This window comes from Artibeus jamaicensis, unplaced genomic scaffold (assembly GCF_021234435.1).
Source record: "Artibeus jamaicensis isolate MK-2021 breed Jamaican fruit bat unplaced genomic scaffold, CSHL_Jam_final contig_327, whole genome shotgun sequence".
Taxonomy (NCBI): domain Eukaryota; kingdom Metazoa; phylum Chordata; class Mammalia; order Chiroptera; family Phyllostomidae; genus Artibeus; species Artibeus jamaicensis.
In genome coordinates this window covers 4190666-4206264 of record NW_026521772.1, presented here as the reverse complement: position 1 = coordinate 4206264, position 15599 = coordinate 4190666, and the positions used below count along the sequence as shown (strand labels likewise).

Here is a 15599-nt window from a genome sequence, read left to right as displayed (position 1 = left end):
CCAAACCAGCCCGCAGGGAATTGGCCCGTTTTACCACACACTCCGCAGGCAGGCCGAGCACAGGGTCTGGCCCGTGGCGGGCGGGCGGGTGGTGTGAGCGAAGCTGGTGGCGGAAACGCCACCGAGGGCTGGATGCTGCGCTCTTGGCTGGGGGTGGCCTGGCTGCCGGGCAGTCACAGTCATCTGTCTGCTGCGTTCTCCGGCTTATTCACCTGGTAGCCCTGTCCCTCCCCCTGATCCAGGCGAGGACAGTCTCCTGCCAGGCCACCCCACACACAGGGTTGTCCTTGGCTCCACACCAGATGGTGACAAGGGTCATTTTAGACACTGTGATTAGCCCCATTGCCCTGGTCTCGTCCGGCCAACGGGACGTGTCCTGCCGGTGTCTGTTCGGGGTCTTGTTCGGGAATCGCTCTCCCACGGCCACGTCACGAAGACGCGCTCCCATACTTTCTTTCGTTAGCTTTGTAATTTGTCATCCTTCACATTTAGGTTGTTCATCCGTCTGGAGCCCATCTCTAGTGCAAGGCAGAGGTCCAGCCGTCTTTCTCCGCAGAGGGAGCCCGAGTCCCGCTCACCAGCAACTGTCCCTTCCGTTGGTGACACCACCTTCTTCAGACGGGACATTTCCGTATTTTCATGGTTCTCCCGTGGAACTTTCCCTCATGATCCATTGGTCTGTTGATTTGTTCCTATGGTCAAAACACACTTAAAAAATTATTGTAGTACAAGCCCCCCACTTTGCTCTCCCTGCCAAAACTGACAGCGATCAGTGAAAGGGCCCCTGAGGTGTGGTACTAAGTGCAGAAAGCGCGGTGCCGGATGGTGTTTGCAATGCGTGTCTCTCCTGGTGCCTCCACAGCGCAGCTCTGAAAGGACAGGAGGGAACCAGCGGCCCCTGGGCTGCCCGGGAGGGACCTGCGTGGCTGGGACACAGCGGAGAGAAAGACACCTCACTCTCCGTCTGAATCCTTTTAATACTTACGCACGTGTTGCCTATTAAAATAAGCAAAATGAATTTTGTAAAGATTTATTTTTGGAGAGAGGTGGGGGAGGCTGAAAGAGAAGGAGAGCGGCATCGATGTGAGAGAGAAACACCAATCCGTTGTTTCTCGCACGAGCCCTGACCAGGAATCAAACCTGCAAACCTTTCACCTTGTGGGATGGTGCCCAGCTAGCTGAGCCACACTGGTCAGGGCAGAAATTCATTTTTAAAAAAAGAGTCAAGTGTGAAAAGGACTTTGAATGCATGAGGACTTTGAATGTGTGGCGGTGTTGCCTTTGAGGAACGTACTACGTGTCTCCGGGGGAGGGCACCCTGCCTTCTCACGTGCAGTACCCCCCTCCCGGGGCACTGGCTGCCTGGCGTCCTTTGCTGCTTAGGTCTCTGAGGTTCATCGCTGTCCCAATCCCTGGCCCATGGCCACCAGGAGAGGAGGCTAATGGTATTAACAGCAGCTACAGTGTCCTGGCTAGGTGGCTCAGTTGGTTGGAGCCTCATCTCATATACCCCAAAGTTTGCAGGGTCGATTCCTTATCAGGGCACATACATAAGTTGCAGGTTCAATCCCCAGAGCATGTACGAGAGGCAACTGATCAATGCTTCTCTCTCACGAGGATTTTTTCCTCTCTTCCTCTCTCTCTCTCTCTCCCAACCTCTCTCTCTAAAATCAATGAACATACCATCAGGTGAGGATTAAAAAAACGCAGTGACCTGTTATGAGTTGGGTGCCACCAGCCACACCTTTCACCCTACCTTCCTCCTTCACAGACGGAGAAATTCGGGCTCAGAGAAGCACTTGGCAAGGTCACGTGGCTGTCCCTGTCCTCGTGGAGCTCAGAGGAGCCGGAACAGGGGACGACATCCAGGTGGCCGCACTGCGGTGTGCTCAGGTTGCGAAGTGATTGTGGCTGTTCCACACACAGTGTAAAGAACACGCACCTCATCTCCCCCTCACGCTGGCTGCCGTCTTTTCTTTCACTTTGCCGGTCCCATAGACAAAAGGACATCTCTCTTTTGGGTTTGATACTTGGGCCCAGTATTTTCAAAAGGGCTTTAGTCCTTGTCTTATCTCCAAAAGAACTTTAAAATCTTTTAATCCTATTTATTGTCCTTATTTTTTTCCCCCCAAAGAAATGTTTACTGCAAAAATTCAACTCAATCAATGGCCCCTAAGTTCCTTTGTCCGAGCCAGGACTAGGCTGAGGCCACGGAGGCACCTGGGCACCAACTCTCAGGATGTGTCACCCTCCAATGCCGCCTGCACCACAGGGACCCTGAGGACAGTTGTCTCTCTAAAGTCTGTGCCCTCGGTACCTCCCTTGCCTCACTCTAGTCCCAGCCTGGATTTAAGGCCACCCCAGTCTATACTTTCTGGGTGTCCCACTGGGCACAGTTTGGTGTCTATTCTTCCAGACATTTACATATATATTTATACAAACACACACACACAGTTGACCCTTAAACAACGTGGGTGTGAACTGCACAGATCCACTTACACGTGGATTTCTTTCAATAAATGCTGTAAATGTTTTTTCTTTTCCTTATGATTTTCTTAACATTTTCTCTTTTCTAGCTGACTTTATGGTAGGAGTACAGTGTCTAACACACATGAGGCACAAAACCTGTGTGAACGGGCTGTTCAGGCCACCAGTAAGCTTCCGGTCAGCAGCAGGATATTAGTAGTTACATTTTGGCGGGGCAGGGGTCAAGGTTACACTGGGGTTTGCAGCTGTGGGGGGATTTGGCTGCCCTGACCCATGTGGTTTAAGAGTCAACCGTGAATATTATAATGTGAATATTATAAAGCACATTACTTACATATATTAACACATTATAGTTAATAATGTTCACTTACAACACATTAAATTACACTTCATAATTACATCATTACATATACACTTAGTAATACATATTGTAATAAATGGTAATATTTATGTTTATAGAAATGTATCCTTGGACATCTCATATCAATACTTGCAAACTAATCTCACTTTAAGACGGCATGTTTTGTAATAGTTATACCCCTCTGTTATAATTATGGCATATATTCTCCCAGTTTTTTAATATGTAACTTGGTTTTATTTTTAACTTTTTAAAAATTAGCATTAAGTAGATCAAATTCTCACTTTAGGTATATGTTTTATTGTTTTTATGCTTACAAAAATAGTAAAATATTCAGTGATACTTCCGCATGTCTTTTCACATTACTGAGCTGTGTTTGGGTGCACGGTGTGAAAGCCGAGCCCTGGCTGAATTCTCTCTAAATAATCAGTATTCTCAGCATCACTTGCTAAATGTTAATTCCTCCCTCTCCAGACCAGAACACTGACCATCAGAAGCACTTAGGTTTGAGAACCCGATGGGGACCGTCTGGGCTGATCCTGGCTCAACCGGCAACAGCTCTGTGGTGGCCAGGCTCCTGGCAGCCACGGGGTTGGGGGGGAGGCAGGTCATGCCTCGGGGTGACGGAGGAGCTTTGACTGACATCGCCCACAGCCTGGTGCAAGGTTTTCTTCTCCCTCTCAGCACAGAGATGAGCCAGTCTTGCTGAAGGAGCACCTGGGCGCCGCCGGCCCTGCCAGGTGGTCCTCACCCTAGAATCTGCACCTGAGTTCCTTGAGTCATCCTCAGGGACCCCCGGGCCAGTGCCCCACGGACTGTCCCCTCTAGCTTCTTCTCCTCACCTTGGCAGAGGGCCCCCTCCTCTGCCTTGTGTCCTCCACACTTCTCTCCCTGTCTGTGACCCACTCCTGCACACACACCCGCCCAGGCAGCAGGGAAACCTGGAGGGGAGGGGCCGGGGAGGTGAGCAGAGAGCCTGGACCATCAGCCCTGTGCCCCCCAGTGACCCTCGAGGAGGCCACTACGCCCCACGAATGGGTGCCCTACTCTCTGATGCAGTCACTGAGGCTCTAGGACCTGGGACCCCAAGTGCACAGGGCCTCTCTCCCCATTGAGGAGACCGTACTGCTGGGGTCCAGTCGGAGCAAAGGCCCAGGGTGGAGGGGCTAGCATGAGAAGAGAAGGGCAGTTGTTTTCCCTCTGGGGTATTAATGACACGCCCCCACGCCCCATCCCCGTCCGAATCCGGGCAGCAGAGTAGGGGAGAAAGCAAGCACTGGGGACTGGCCAGGCTGGGTTGGATACTCGGGAGAAGCCAGGGCCTGCATGGTTGTGGGCCGTCCAGATGCAGGACAGAGGAGGCTGCAAGCCAGGCCCCGGTGCCAGCGGTAAAAGTTAAACTGACCATTCTGGAGTTCAGTTTAGTTCTCAAGCAGGGTGCATGAGTGTGTGGGTGGGGACCAGCCTTTGTTCTCACAGGTCAGCCCTGAGGTGGGCAGGGTAGGAGATGCTAGGGAAGGGATGGGTCACCCCGCAGCTTCCCTGAACTGGGGGCGGCTTGGGGAGCCAATTTCAGGGAGAACTAGGCCATGCTGGGGCCCAGGAGACCTCTGGGTGTCTTCTTCGGGCTGCAGCCTGGGTGAGCCTTCCCCGTCACAGCTGCCCTACAAGGGCACAGGTCACACAGGCAGTGACTTCCTCCCATCCGAGGTCCTTCCCGGAAGGCCCTGAAGGCACGACCCCTCACTGGGCTGACAGTGAGGAGTTGGCATCACAGGAAGAGAGGAAAAGGCCCCCTCAGGGACTGGAGCCCAATCTGGGGCCTTCGGCTTACAGATGAGGAAACTGAGGCCCCAGAGGTTAATGGTTCACCCAAGGGCTGGAACCAGCTGGTCAGTGAGCAACCAGGGGCACGAACCAGGGGCCCTCGTCTTCCTTCAACTGCTAAGGCCTTTGGGCTGGTGCCAAGGCTGCGTGGGTTCCTTGGAGCCCACTCCTCACCCCACACCTGTGGGATGGACTGTACCAGGGCTCCCCCACCTCCACCCCATGTCAAGGTGGTCGGGGAAGAGCCAGCCAAAGGTGGACCGCCTCATCCTAGGAGCCGCTTATGAATGAAGGCACCCCTCAGGCTGTGTCCTTCCACCCCTGCCTGAGACACACCCCTGCCCCCTCCTGCTCATGGCTGCTCACCTTTCAGGTCTTGGAGAGGCCACCCCGGCCCCTGCTGGTCTCCATCCTTCAGAGCACCTAGCACAGTCTCTCACCCGCCCACCCCCTTCCCTCTGCAGTGTGAGCTTCATGACAGCAGGGAGGGATTGTGCGTCTCTTCTCTGTGCGTCCCCAACTTCTAGGCCAGTGCCATTTTGAAAAACTCCTTTAAATATTTTTTAGAGGTTTTTTTTTTGCTTAGAATTTCTGGCATGCACTACTTTTCTTTGCTGGACTCGGTGGCACACCCCGTCCCTCCCCATTGGCCCTGCTAACAAACACGTCTTTCCCAGCCCAGCCCGGCTGCCACCCCCTCCCCCAGGAGACCCGTCCTGAGCGCTGGGTAGGCAGCGTCCAGGGCAGAGGCCAGCTCCTCTGTCCGGCCGGGACCTGCTGTGCGGGGCTTCCCCGAAGACCCCTCCCGTGTGGGAGCTCTGCCAAGGAGCAGAGAACAACCTAGAACGGGGATGGCGAGCGGAGCTCAAGTCACAGACGCCCAGACTCCGGCTCTGGGCCTGGCAGAGCGGGTGGGGGAAGGGACCAGCTGGTGGGCGCAGCCGATTTATCGATGCTGCTGAGAGCCCTGGGGAAATCAAGGTGAAAGGCAGCAGTCTTGCAAAGGAGGAGGCCCGCCCCTTGTTTATCCATCGGAGGGGCTGGGACAGGGCAGAAAGATGCTGGAGGAAGGAGACCACCCTGAGGGCCGGCCCTCCCTCTGGACACCTGAGCTTGGTTTTAGAAAACGGGCTCCCTGGAGCGCAGAGGGCTGGCGGGTGAGAACCCTCTGCACCTGGCATTGCGTCAGGCACCAGGTGGGGGGTGGGGACAGGTGGACTCAGACAGGCTTGCTCCCTGGGAACCTCTCACGCCCTCGCAGGCCAGGGCCGCAGCCTGTCTGTCCCTCAGCCGGCCAGCCGGGGCTGCTGGGGTAGGGGGAGGGGAGCAGAGCTGGCCCAGGAGGACAGAGAAGGCACGACCAGAGTGCGGATGCAGCAGGGACCCTTGGGTAGATGAGAGGCCTGTGGAGCAGCTCCAGGCTGGGATCCACGGGGCAGGGTGAGGGAGACTGACCCCTGCTGTCCCCCGGCCCCAGCTGCCCTGGCAGAGGGGGAGCATGCTCGGCACCCCACCCCCTCCATCCACAGCCAGACGGTCTGAGCAGAGTGATGTCAAGGAGAAAACCCTAAATCGGATTGAGGCTCCTGCTCCCCCTTAATGAGGTTCATTATCAGCTGCTCTGATCCTTGTAAAGCCCAGCAGGCCGGATTGGGGGCAGGCCTCTAATCTGGCTGACTCCTCCTGCTGAGCAGCCGGACCAGGCCCCCCACAAACAAGCCCTCTGCTTGTCAGGGAGCTGGCGACACAGGATGCCAGGCCCAGGAGGGCCAGGCAGGTGCCGACCGAGGTGTCTGCAGCAGGGCAGAGAGGACCTGGGCAGGTGCTCCCCGGGGGTGTGTGCAGGGTCTGCCCTGGCTCATAAGGAGACTGCTGGGGGCTGGGGCAGTCCGGGGGGAAGGGGCCTGTCCAGGAGGAAGGGGCTGTGACTGGGCGCCTTGTCCTCAACACAAGCCAGGAGCTCTGTGGGCCAGGGGAGATCATGTGTGGCTGGGTCCCTCAACGGCAGGATTCTGCACATTCTGCCCAGACCCTGGACACGAGGTCTCCAAGGAGCAAGTTGAAGGATACATGGGTGCTTGCCTTAACAAAAATAATTTATTCCACAGCCCTCCTAAGCAGTGGGCAGAGTGAAAACCAAGCCGATGTACAGCACTCCCTGCCCCTCTGACCCTTTCACCTCCACATGACAGGAGGTGGACCCTCAAGAGAGATGGCACTCCCCTCACTCCAGGGCCCTCCACGTTCAAGGATTAGCATCTATTTTAGAAGTGAAAATCAACAACGACCCTGCTCCCAGAGGGGTGGGTGCAGGGGGAGGAGCCAAAGTGGACTGGAGGCAACCACCCTCTTCCTGAGCTTCGCCCTACCTGTCATGGCCGAGCCCAGAGTAAGGCACTAGTGGTCCAATCCCCCGAAGCTGAACCCCATGCTGCCCCTCCGCCGGGTCCTGCTGAGCCTGCCACTCACGACCCCGGCCCCAGCCCAGTGACCATCGGCCCCCAGCTGGGCAGGCCCACGCCAAGCCCAGCCCGTGAGCTTCCTGCAGCAGACATCTGGGAAGGACCAGGCCGAGGTGCTACAGCCACGGATGGCCCCTGAGAGGCCAGCAGGACTTCCTCGAGCTTCCAGCCCCCACCCCAAATCCCCCCACCCCCAGCCCAGGAGGTCTGAGGGCCGGGAGGACCAGCAACCCCTTCCTCCTCCCGCGGGAAGGGAGCAGGATGGACGGGGCCCCGGAAGGCAGTGGTTCCGCTCCAGCCCACTCAGCCCAGGGACCCGCCTGTGGTGGGAAGCCTTGGAAACCAAGGGAAGACCAAGACCAAGCAGGAGACACTGAAGCTTCAGCAAGAATGAGGCAGGACTTCAAATAAGCTGCAAAAGAGGAATTTGGTGCTGAGAGGCCAGGGACAGGGCCCCGCCCTCGCCGCCCAAGGAGGCCCGCCCTCCCCACGCTCCTTCCCCGGGCCCGAGCTGTCAGGGGGACCTGGACCCCCTGCGTGTCTTCATGTCTCCGAACACTCCTTCCCATGAGGACCAAGGGCTCACTGGGGTTCCCTGGCCAAGGAGCAAGGGGGGCAGACGAGGGCAGGGGGCTGGGAGAGCCCTGTGGGTAGCAGCTCCCTCTCCCGCCGCCCTCCCGAGGCAGGGGGCTCAGGCTGCAGGGTGGCTGGCGTGGCCCTTCAGGGCCCTCACCCGGGTCCGGAAGTAGGTGTACACGGCCAGCAGGCCCATGAAGGACAGGGAGTAGAACACCACACAGAGGCTGACGTCCAGGTGGGAGAAGTTCCCTTCCAGCACCTGCAGCCATGGGCCTTGGCCTGGCAGGGCCCCGGCCTCCGGCTCCCCCTCGGGGACACTGGCCAGCTGCTTGGAGCTGCGGCCCACTCGTCCCAGCGCAGAGGGGCCTCTTGGGACTTTCTCCTGAGCCAGAAACTCGGCCAGCAATCCGGCTCCTGTGTCTCGCTTGGTCAAGGGCCGCTGCCCTTTTGGCCGCTCCACCTCATCCCTCTGAAGCTCTGCTACGTCTAGCTCAGCTCCAGTCACAGCGAGGCTCGTCTGCATCTCCTGGGGGTGGACACTTGCCCCAAGTCTCTCCGCTAAAACATCCTGGACAACAGTCCCGGGGTGCTCTGTCCCTGGGCCTACCCCGATCTCAGCCTCCTCGGGGCCCAGAGTGGAGTTTCCGGTCAGCAGCTCCGGCTTTCGGAAGGCCACCATCCACTGTGCGCTGCCCTGGGGGCCTGGCCCAGCGGGGGCGTCCGTGATGATGTTTTTCCGGGAGAAGTGGGTCTTCAAGAAGCTGAGGGTGTTGCCCAGGTCCCACACAGGCGTCCCCCGGATTTCGTTGTGGCAGGCAGAGCAGAGTTCACGGGGTGGCCACTGCACCTTGGGGAAATGGGGGTCCTCGCTGGGGGCCCCTGGGGAGAGAAGCACACACAGGTTGGCTGGGACACGGGGCCCACTGAGAACGCCAGAGTCCTCCTCTTCGAGGAAGGCTCACCTTGGGCAGGACGGGCCCAGCTGGCGCAGGGCCTGGCCCACAGCGCCCGGGGTGGCTCCCCGGGTGCAGGGGAGTCCTACTGGACCCCTGCACCAGACTCAGGAAAGCGCGAGAAGACTTGGAGGGAGCTTCTGTGCCTTTTTCTGAAAATTTCCAAGTTTTATACAGGGGAGGTATATTACTTTTGTAATTAGAGATAGTTCTTAAAACAAGAGTTTGTGGCCCATAGTCATTCCACAGGTAATCCCACAGCGGCCCTTTGGGGCGGGGAGGAGTTAGTGGAGGTTTTTCCCCAGGTGGGCTGCAAGGGGTGGGTGTGGGGAGGCCTGGGGCTGGACGGAGGAAGGACACTCAGGAGAGGCGGGAAGCTGCCCCACCCTCCAGGCTGCTGAGGCCCGGAGCTGGGCCAGGACTCAGGGCAGAGCCCTGGCTTAGCCCTGCAGGTAGCCCCAGCCCCTCACTCAGGGCCTCCAGGGCCCACCCTCCCGCCCGCCCACCCATCTCTCCAGCAGGAGGCACCTGTCCTGAAGGGTCTGATAGGAAAAAAAGCTGCTGGCTAGGATGAAGCAGCGCCAAATGGTGTGGAAGTCAGACGGTTATTTGGGGGAAGGGGCAACAAGTACATCCCAAGGGTCAGTGAGAAGTAACAGTGAGCAGGCCTCCAAAGTGAGCACTCAGCGGGTTCCTGCCGCTCACGTGATGAGTTTGATCTGAAAGGCGCCACCAGAGAAGGCAGGGGCCCGCCTTCCTTAGGTCCCTCAGAGGGAGGCCCAGGCCCCTGGCCCACCCAGGCAGCTGGAAGCCTGCAGAGGTCATAGGGCTAAAGGGTCAGATGGGCCATTTGGAGGCAGGGCTGGGGCGGGGCCGGGAGGGGTGGGAGGAGTGACAGGCACGTGTCTCCTTTTCCAAGCCCACCAGCAGGCCCCAGGAGACCAAGACCAAGTGCAGCTGCCTGCACCACCTGCTCTATTCAGCTCCCTGAACCTCCCCCGCCCCAGGCCTTATCCCGCCGCTGACAGGTCTGTCCCAGCCGGCACAGCCCTCACTCCCCACAGACAAGCCCAGGCTCCCTCCATTCCCACCAGCTCTGGTCATCACGGGAGTTTAAAGCTTTTCCCTGTTGGATCCATCAGGGTTCCTGGGAAGCAGGAAGCCTGCCAGTGAGGAACCTCAGAAGACAAGCCCCCTACGGTGAAATCAGCCCTGCTATTTCTAGGGAGGGCCCCGTGTTTCTTTCCCAGCACGTTTCACCATGAGCCCCTCCCAGGGGGTGGAACAGCCTAGTTGGCTGTTCCTAGCTGGCTGTTCCTCCCTGTTGGTTTGAGTCAGGGGCCAAGAGCCAACGGGGAGGCAGGAAAGGGACCCCAACAGGTCAGAGGGAGGGACCATGGTGCAGGCAAAAGAGGACGAGGGCATCCGGAGACCAGGGTCTGGGTGTCAAAGTCTCAGTTAACTATCTGGAAAATGGGTCCAACGACACTGACATACATCAGCGGGGCGGGCAGAGCCCGTGAGAGGCTCTGTGCGTGTGAAACGCTGAGACCCGCAGGGTGTCTCCTGGGGGACAGCGGGCCTCCCGCTCTGGTCCAGGACCCCACAGTTCCTCACTTCATCCTCCCTCTGCAGGTGACCCCAGCCTTGGAGGTGGCCCTTCCTTACCTGCAAGGCGGGCATTGACCCTGTTGTGGCTGGACCAGAGCCAGAGGACGGCGTCGTCCCGGCTGCCCACCCGCTGCATGGAGGAGGCAGCCATCTGCTCGAAGTGGTCGGCGCAGTCTCGGCAGCCGAAGAAGTAGCGCACGTAGCCGCGGATGGCCTGCAGGACCTCCTGGGCCTTGGCTGCGGGGCAGAGGGGATGCCATGCACCAGGGCCCTTCAGCCAGCCTGTCCCTGCCAGGCCCACCACAGGCGCGCCACGGTCACCTCTGCAAGGACCCCCCACCCAGCCCATCCGATGAGGGGTACAGGGGCTCCCTGCCAACCTCTCCACCTTCCAAGGGTCACTTTAGAGCTGACTGTCTCCTCCTAAACCTGTTTCTTGCCTCTGCCACTCATCCGGGCCCTTGTCACTCACTAAAGTCCAAACCTGCCAGCAGGACACTCGGGCTCCTTGAGAAGTAGCTAGAGAGGGCAGCAGGGGCCAGAGTGCCCCCCTCACCCCTGTGCCCCTATGTGCTCCCACATGCTCCCCGCCGGGCCTCCTCCCTGTGGCCGGAAACCAGGAGTCCATCCGGACCTGGCGGATCCTCCAGGGTGTCTCCACCTCCCCTCTCCTCAGTCCCTCCCATGGGCCCTCTGGACCCCCAGCAGCCCAGACCCAGTGAGGCCCCCCACCTCTCAGCTCTGGGCTCCTCCCTGAAGACGCCCCTCCCCCCACCAGGCCCGCTGAAGCCCTCCCGTCTCACATACTCCACGCACCTGGGGGCCACAGGCGGGGAAGGAGTCTGGAGCTGTTGCTTCCAAACTCTCTCCTTCCTGCTGCAAATGCCACCCCCCAGCCCTTCAAAAGCCAATCTAGCCTCACCCCGCCATCCCCTGGGATGTCAGCTCGCTGTGCTTCCACCCGCTGGCCACCATGGCCCACGCCCACACCCACCCGTGCCCTGCCTCTCCCCTCTGCAGCCCCCCAGCTCCCACCTCCTCCTGCACCCGCCCCAGCTGCCCAGCACCCTCCGCCTGCCCTGCTGCCGTCCCCACCCCCACCCCTGGCCCTCGTGCCCTGGGCCTCATCCCTTCTCACTTCCTTTAAAAGGGTTTTACTCCTATAAATATCTTCTTTTGTTATTGCATCACCAATTTCTCCCTTAATGTGAGATCATTCCGACTGGTAAAAACAAGTACAATAACGAAATCCCTTCTCCAACCCCGGTTACGCCCCAGAGACGTTCCGTCCTCTCCACTGTCTTCCCTGCTCTTCTCCGGTCGTCAGCCCGGTCAGCCGGGCCCTTCTCGCCAGTGCTCCCCAGACACGGCTCCTGCTGGAAGGGCCACAGTCCCGGCTGCACAGAGGCTCCCACTCGGCTGACGACGCCTGCATGTGTCACTGTTTGGGGTGTCCCCTTGAACACGCAGTGGCTGCTCCTTTGTGGTCTCCTTGGCCGCCCCGCTCACTGGCTGAGGTCCAGGCGCTGCAGGGCCCAGAGCTCAGGCCTGGGCTCTCCTCTCTGCCCACCCCGAGGGTCTCGGCCCATCCCTCAACTTTGTCATCTGTGCGCTAATGATCACAAGGTGCACATCCCTACCCTGTGCCTTCCCCCACCTCCCCCGGACTCCACTGCAGCCCACCCTGCCCCCAGGGATCTTTCTAAGGCACTCATCACTTGCATCATGCCCTGCCTCCACTCTCCAGTAGGTCCTCAGAAGGCTGACATCCGAGCCCCGTGCTCGCCCCTTGACTAGAGCGTTGAAGTCCTAACCCCAGACCTCAGAAGTTGTCTGTGTTCAGACCCGGGGTCTTTAAAGAAGTGATTAAGTTAAAATGAGGTCATCAGGGTGTACCCTGACTGGTGTCCTTGGAGGAAGGGGAAATCTGGACACAGGCCACCTGCAAACCAAGCAGAGGGGCCTCAGCAGAAACCAACACGCCAACACCGGCATCTCGGACTTCCGGCCTCCAGGACTGAGAAAATCCATGTCCGTTGTCCGAGCCCAACTCGCACCACTTGGTTATGGCGGCCCAGGCAAACCAGCGCCGTCTGGAAGGCTCTCTTCCAGCTACACCCCACAGCTGCACCTCTCCTCGCCATCCAGGGTCGACTCCTCAGGAAGGCCTCCCCAGCTCCCTGCCCGACCCCAGCACCCCCTCCCTATGCCCTCCTGTGCCCCACTTTGCTCTGCGCTCTTTCCTGTCTGTCTCTCCAGCCACTGGGATGTCCCCTCGAGGCAGGCGCTGTGCGTCTCAGCCCGCCGGGCTCCCCCTGCTAGAGCAGGGCCTGGCACCTTGGAGGCGCTCCATAGCACTGGCCGACACGGTGCCTGGCTGGCTGCCCCCACACCCTAGTTCCCTCTGTCTCTGTCGGGGATGGGATGCTCTTCCCTTCCTAGCTCAAACCCCTGTTAGACGCCCGACTGTAAAAATGACACAGAGGAAGCCCTTTAAGGTGGAGTCGGAGCTGCCCACCCCCAGAGGAACCGCCTGGCCCGTCTCACACCTCGGGTCTCCGAACGGGCAGCACTGTGTCCACAGGACTGTTTGCAAAGCAGAGACTGTGACTCCTGGACTCAGGGCTACCCAACTGAAGAGTGAAAACATTACTGAGAACAAGCATCTCTGTGTTGGCTCATCCGCTCCTGTAGAAATGCCTTCCTTCTGTGGACGCCATCATTCCCCTGCCCTTTCTCTCGGACACCCCGGTCTCCACTCCCTCCTCAGAACACTGTTGGGGTTTCTGCCTGAGCCAGGTCTCCCCAAATAGCTATTATTTTTTTTTCAAAGCTCAAATAAACACATGTTGCCTCTCGCTCTGGCCTTTTATTTCTAGGTTAACATAACTCGCGTCCGCTTACCCTTCCCAGCACTGGGGGGCATTTCCTCTTTCCGAACACCCTTCTCTTCCCCTTGGCTCCTGGGCCTGGCCATTCCCCCTGCCCACCTCTCTCACAGTGGCCGGTAAACACGGATGGAACTGGGTGCCCCCCTTCAGTCGCTCAGCGAGGGGAAAGGCGGGGTGGGTGGTGGCGCACCACTGCACAGTGTGGGGGCGGGCAGGACAGCAGGGTGTGAGGTGCTTCCCCTAGAAAATGACTTTTCAGTGGGAAGCAAGATAATGGTTCAAAGTACATGGAACCAGCCCCGTAAACTGCGACGCAGACAGAGTTCTTTCTCTATAGGGGAGTGTAAAAATGAAGCCACTCATTTTTCATGAAAACTGAAAACAAAGCAAACTTACAGGTCCATGAAAGCCAGGGAGAAGCTCACGCCCCAGTTTGTGGGGCTCCACCCCGGGGCAGGGGGCAGGGCTGGGTGGCTTCCCCAGGTCCTGCCCTTCTGGTCTCAGGCTGGTTGTATGTGGCTAGAGGCAAATGCAGGCTCCTCTTTTGGGGGGTTGGGGGAGCCCGCAGCAGGGAGCCGGGGGAGGCAGGCTGAGGCCCAGGGGTGAACAGACTCACCTGCTTCTCGAGAGGGGTCAACATCTCTCCGCGTCGCCTGCACCGTCAGGAAGTGGAAGAGCACCCACAGGGAGCAGGGGAAGCCCCGGAAGTGGGGCTCGCTCCCCTGGCAGCCGACCCAGTTCACCTTCTTGGCAATCACAGCGCCCTGAGGGACGGAGACGAACGTGAGTGCACATTCGGACGAGAAAAGGATGGGAGGCGAGAAGAGAAGCTCCCCGGAGACCCAGAGGTTCCGCACCCGGCCCTAAGACCAGCGAGGTCCCTCTCCCGGGCTACCACTTGGAGGTGGCATTTCCCTTCCCCTGGCCACATCCACCAAGGAAGCATTGGAAATGGAGACCAGTGACACAGAACAAGTCACATGCTCATTCTAGCCTCGACTTCTCCATGTGTAAAATGAGGGCTGGTCCCGGAGGTTCCTGCCAGCCCGGTCATCTTGCTAGTCTGCCTGGCTCGTCCCTCTGCAGTGGCCCCCTTGGCAAACTGCGGTGTGAGCAGCGGCGCAGACCGGTGACCGGAGAGCCCCAGAGGAGCCGGGCTAAGTGAGCAGCAGGAGCAGACAAGGTGCTAAACCTCAGTTTCTTTCTTTTTAAAAATTCTTTAGGTTTAAAAAAAATTTTAGAGAGAGGTTAAGGGAGGGAGAAAAAGAGGGAAACATTGATTGGTTGCTTCTACATGCCACTACTGGGGACCAAACCGAAACCAGGCATGTGCCGTGACTGGGAATCGAACTGGTGACGTTTGGGTTTGTAGGACTATGCCCAATCCACCGAACCAGACCAGTGAGGGCTTCACCTTGGTTTCTTCATCTGCTAAATGGGGGTAATATTCATTTTCAACTAATGTTGGGGGATTGATTAAGTAAGATATGTATATAGAGAGCCCAATCAATAGTCATTTATTAATTGTAATGGAAGGACACCACCAAGATCACTGACTCCTCCCTGACTGTAAATTGGTGGAGGTCAGAGGTCAGAGTTTACACGCCCCCAACACACACAGTCACAGAGATGGGACAGGCGCTTCGGCCGCTGCCAGCTCACCTCCTTCCTGTTCTCCAGGGCCGCCTGAAAGAAGGCGTAGGGGACCTTCTTCCTCTGCTGCCTCCTCAGCCAGTCGCTCATGGAGTGCAGGAAGTTCTGGACCAAGGGCTGGCCAGGGAAGTGCTAGGGGAGAGACAGGGGCCAGGTGCAGATGAGAAAGAGTCCCCCAGAAGCCCCCAGTCCCAGGGGGGAGGTGGGCCAAGGTGGGAAAACATCCTGCCCAAGACACACAAGGTGCCTGGTAAGGTGGGAGGAGGGACGGGGGGAGGGGGCGGGGTGGGGGGAGAGGCTGGAGCCCGAAGGCTCGAGGCCGAGCCTCCTGCGCTGACCCCTGACCACCCGGGGTGGACGGCTGAGCGCCTGGTCGTTCCCCGGGGCTGCTGGGAACCCTGGGCCACGCGGCCCCCTCTTCGGGTGATCTTCCGACAGAGCCGCTGGCTTGCTGACGGACTGACCGGCGGGGGAGGCTGACAGCCATCCTTTCACTGCCCCCCTCGGGCTGCCCCCGGGGACGAGGCAGCCCACAGGCTTCCAGCCAAGCCCCCAGTCCGGCGGGGGCTCCCCGCAGTCTGGGCAGCATGAAAAGCTGCTCTGACAATAAGTCGGTTCAAATCTGATTAGTATCAGCGCTTTAAAGCCACAAGGACTCCAGGGAGGGGACAGATATGCGTGTGTGCACACGCTTGTGCACACGCGTGAGTACCCGCACGTGCCCCGGGGACAGCAGCGGACGGGCCGGAGGACAGTGCCGAGACACCTGCAGAGGAAA

General features: G+C 58.8%; 1 protein-coding gene across 1 annotated transcript in view; it reads right to left on the bottom strand.

The window, feature by feature from the left end:
- Positions 1-6750: 6750 nt before the first annotated feature.
- Positions 6751-15599, bottom strand: part of QSOX1 (quiescin sulfhydryl oxidase 1) — a 34307-nt gene continuing 25458 nt past the window's right edge. The window contains exons 9-12 of the mRNA XM_053663709.1: positions 14831-14953; positions 13785-13932; positions 10335-10514; positions 6751-8592 (exon numbers count right to left, since the gene is read on the bottom strand). Coding sequence (XP_053519684.1) covers positions 7826-8592; positions 10335-10514; positions 13785-13932; positions 14831-14953 — 1218 coding nt within the window. The 3' untranslated portion in view covers positions 6751-7825. The remainder of the gene's footprint in view (positions 8593-10334; positions 10515-13784; positions 13933-14830; positions 14954-15599) is intronic.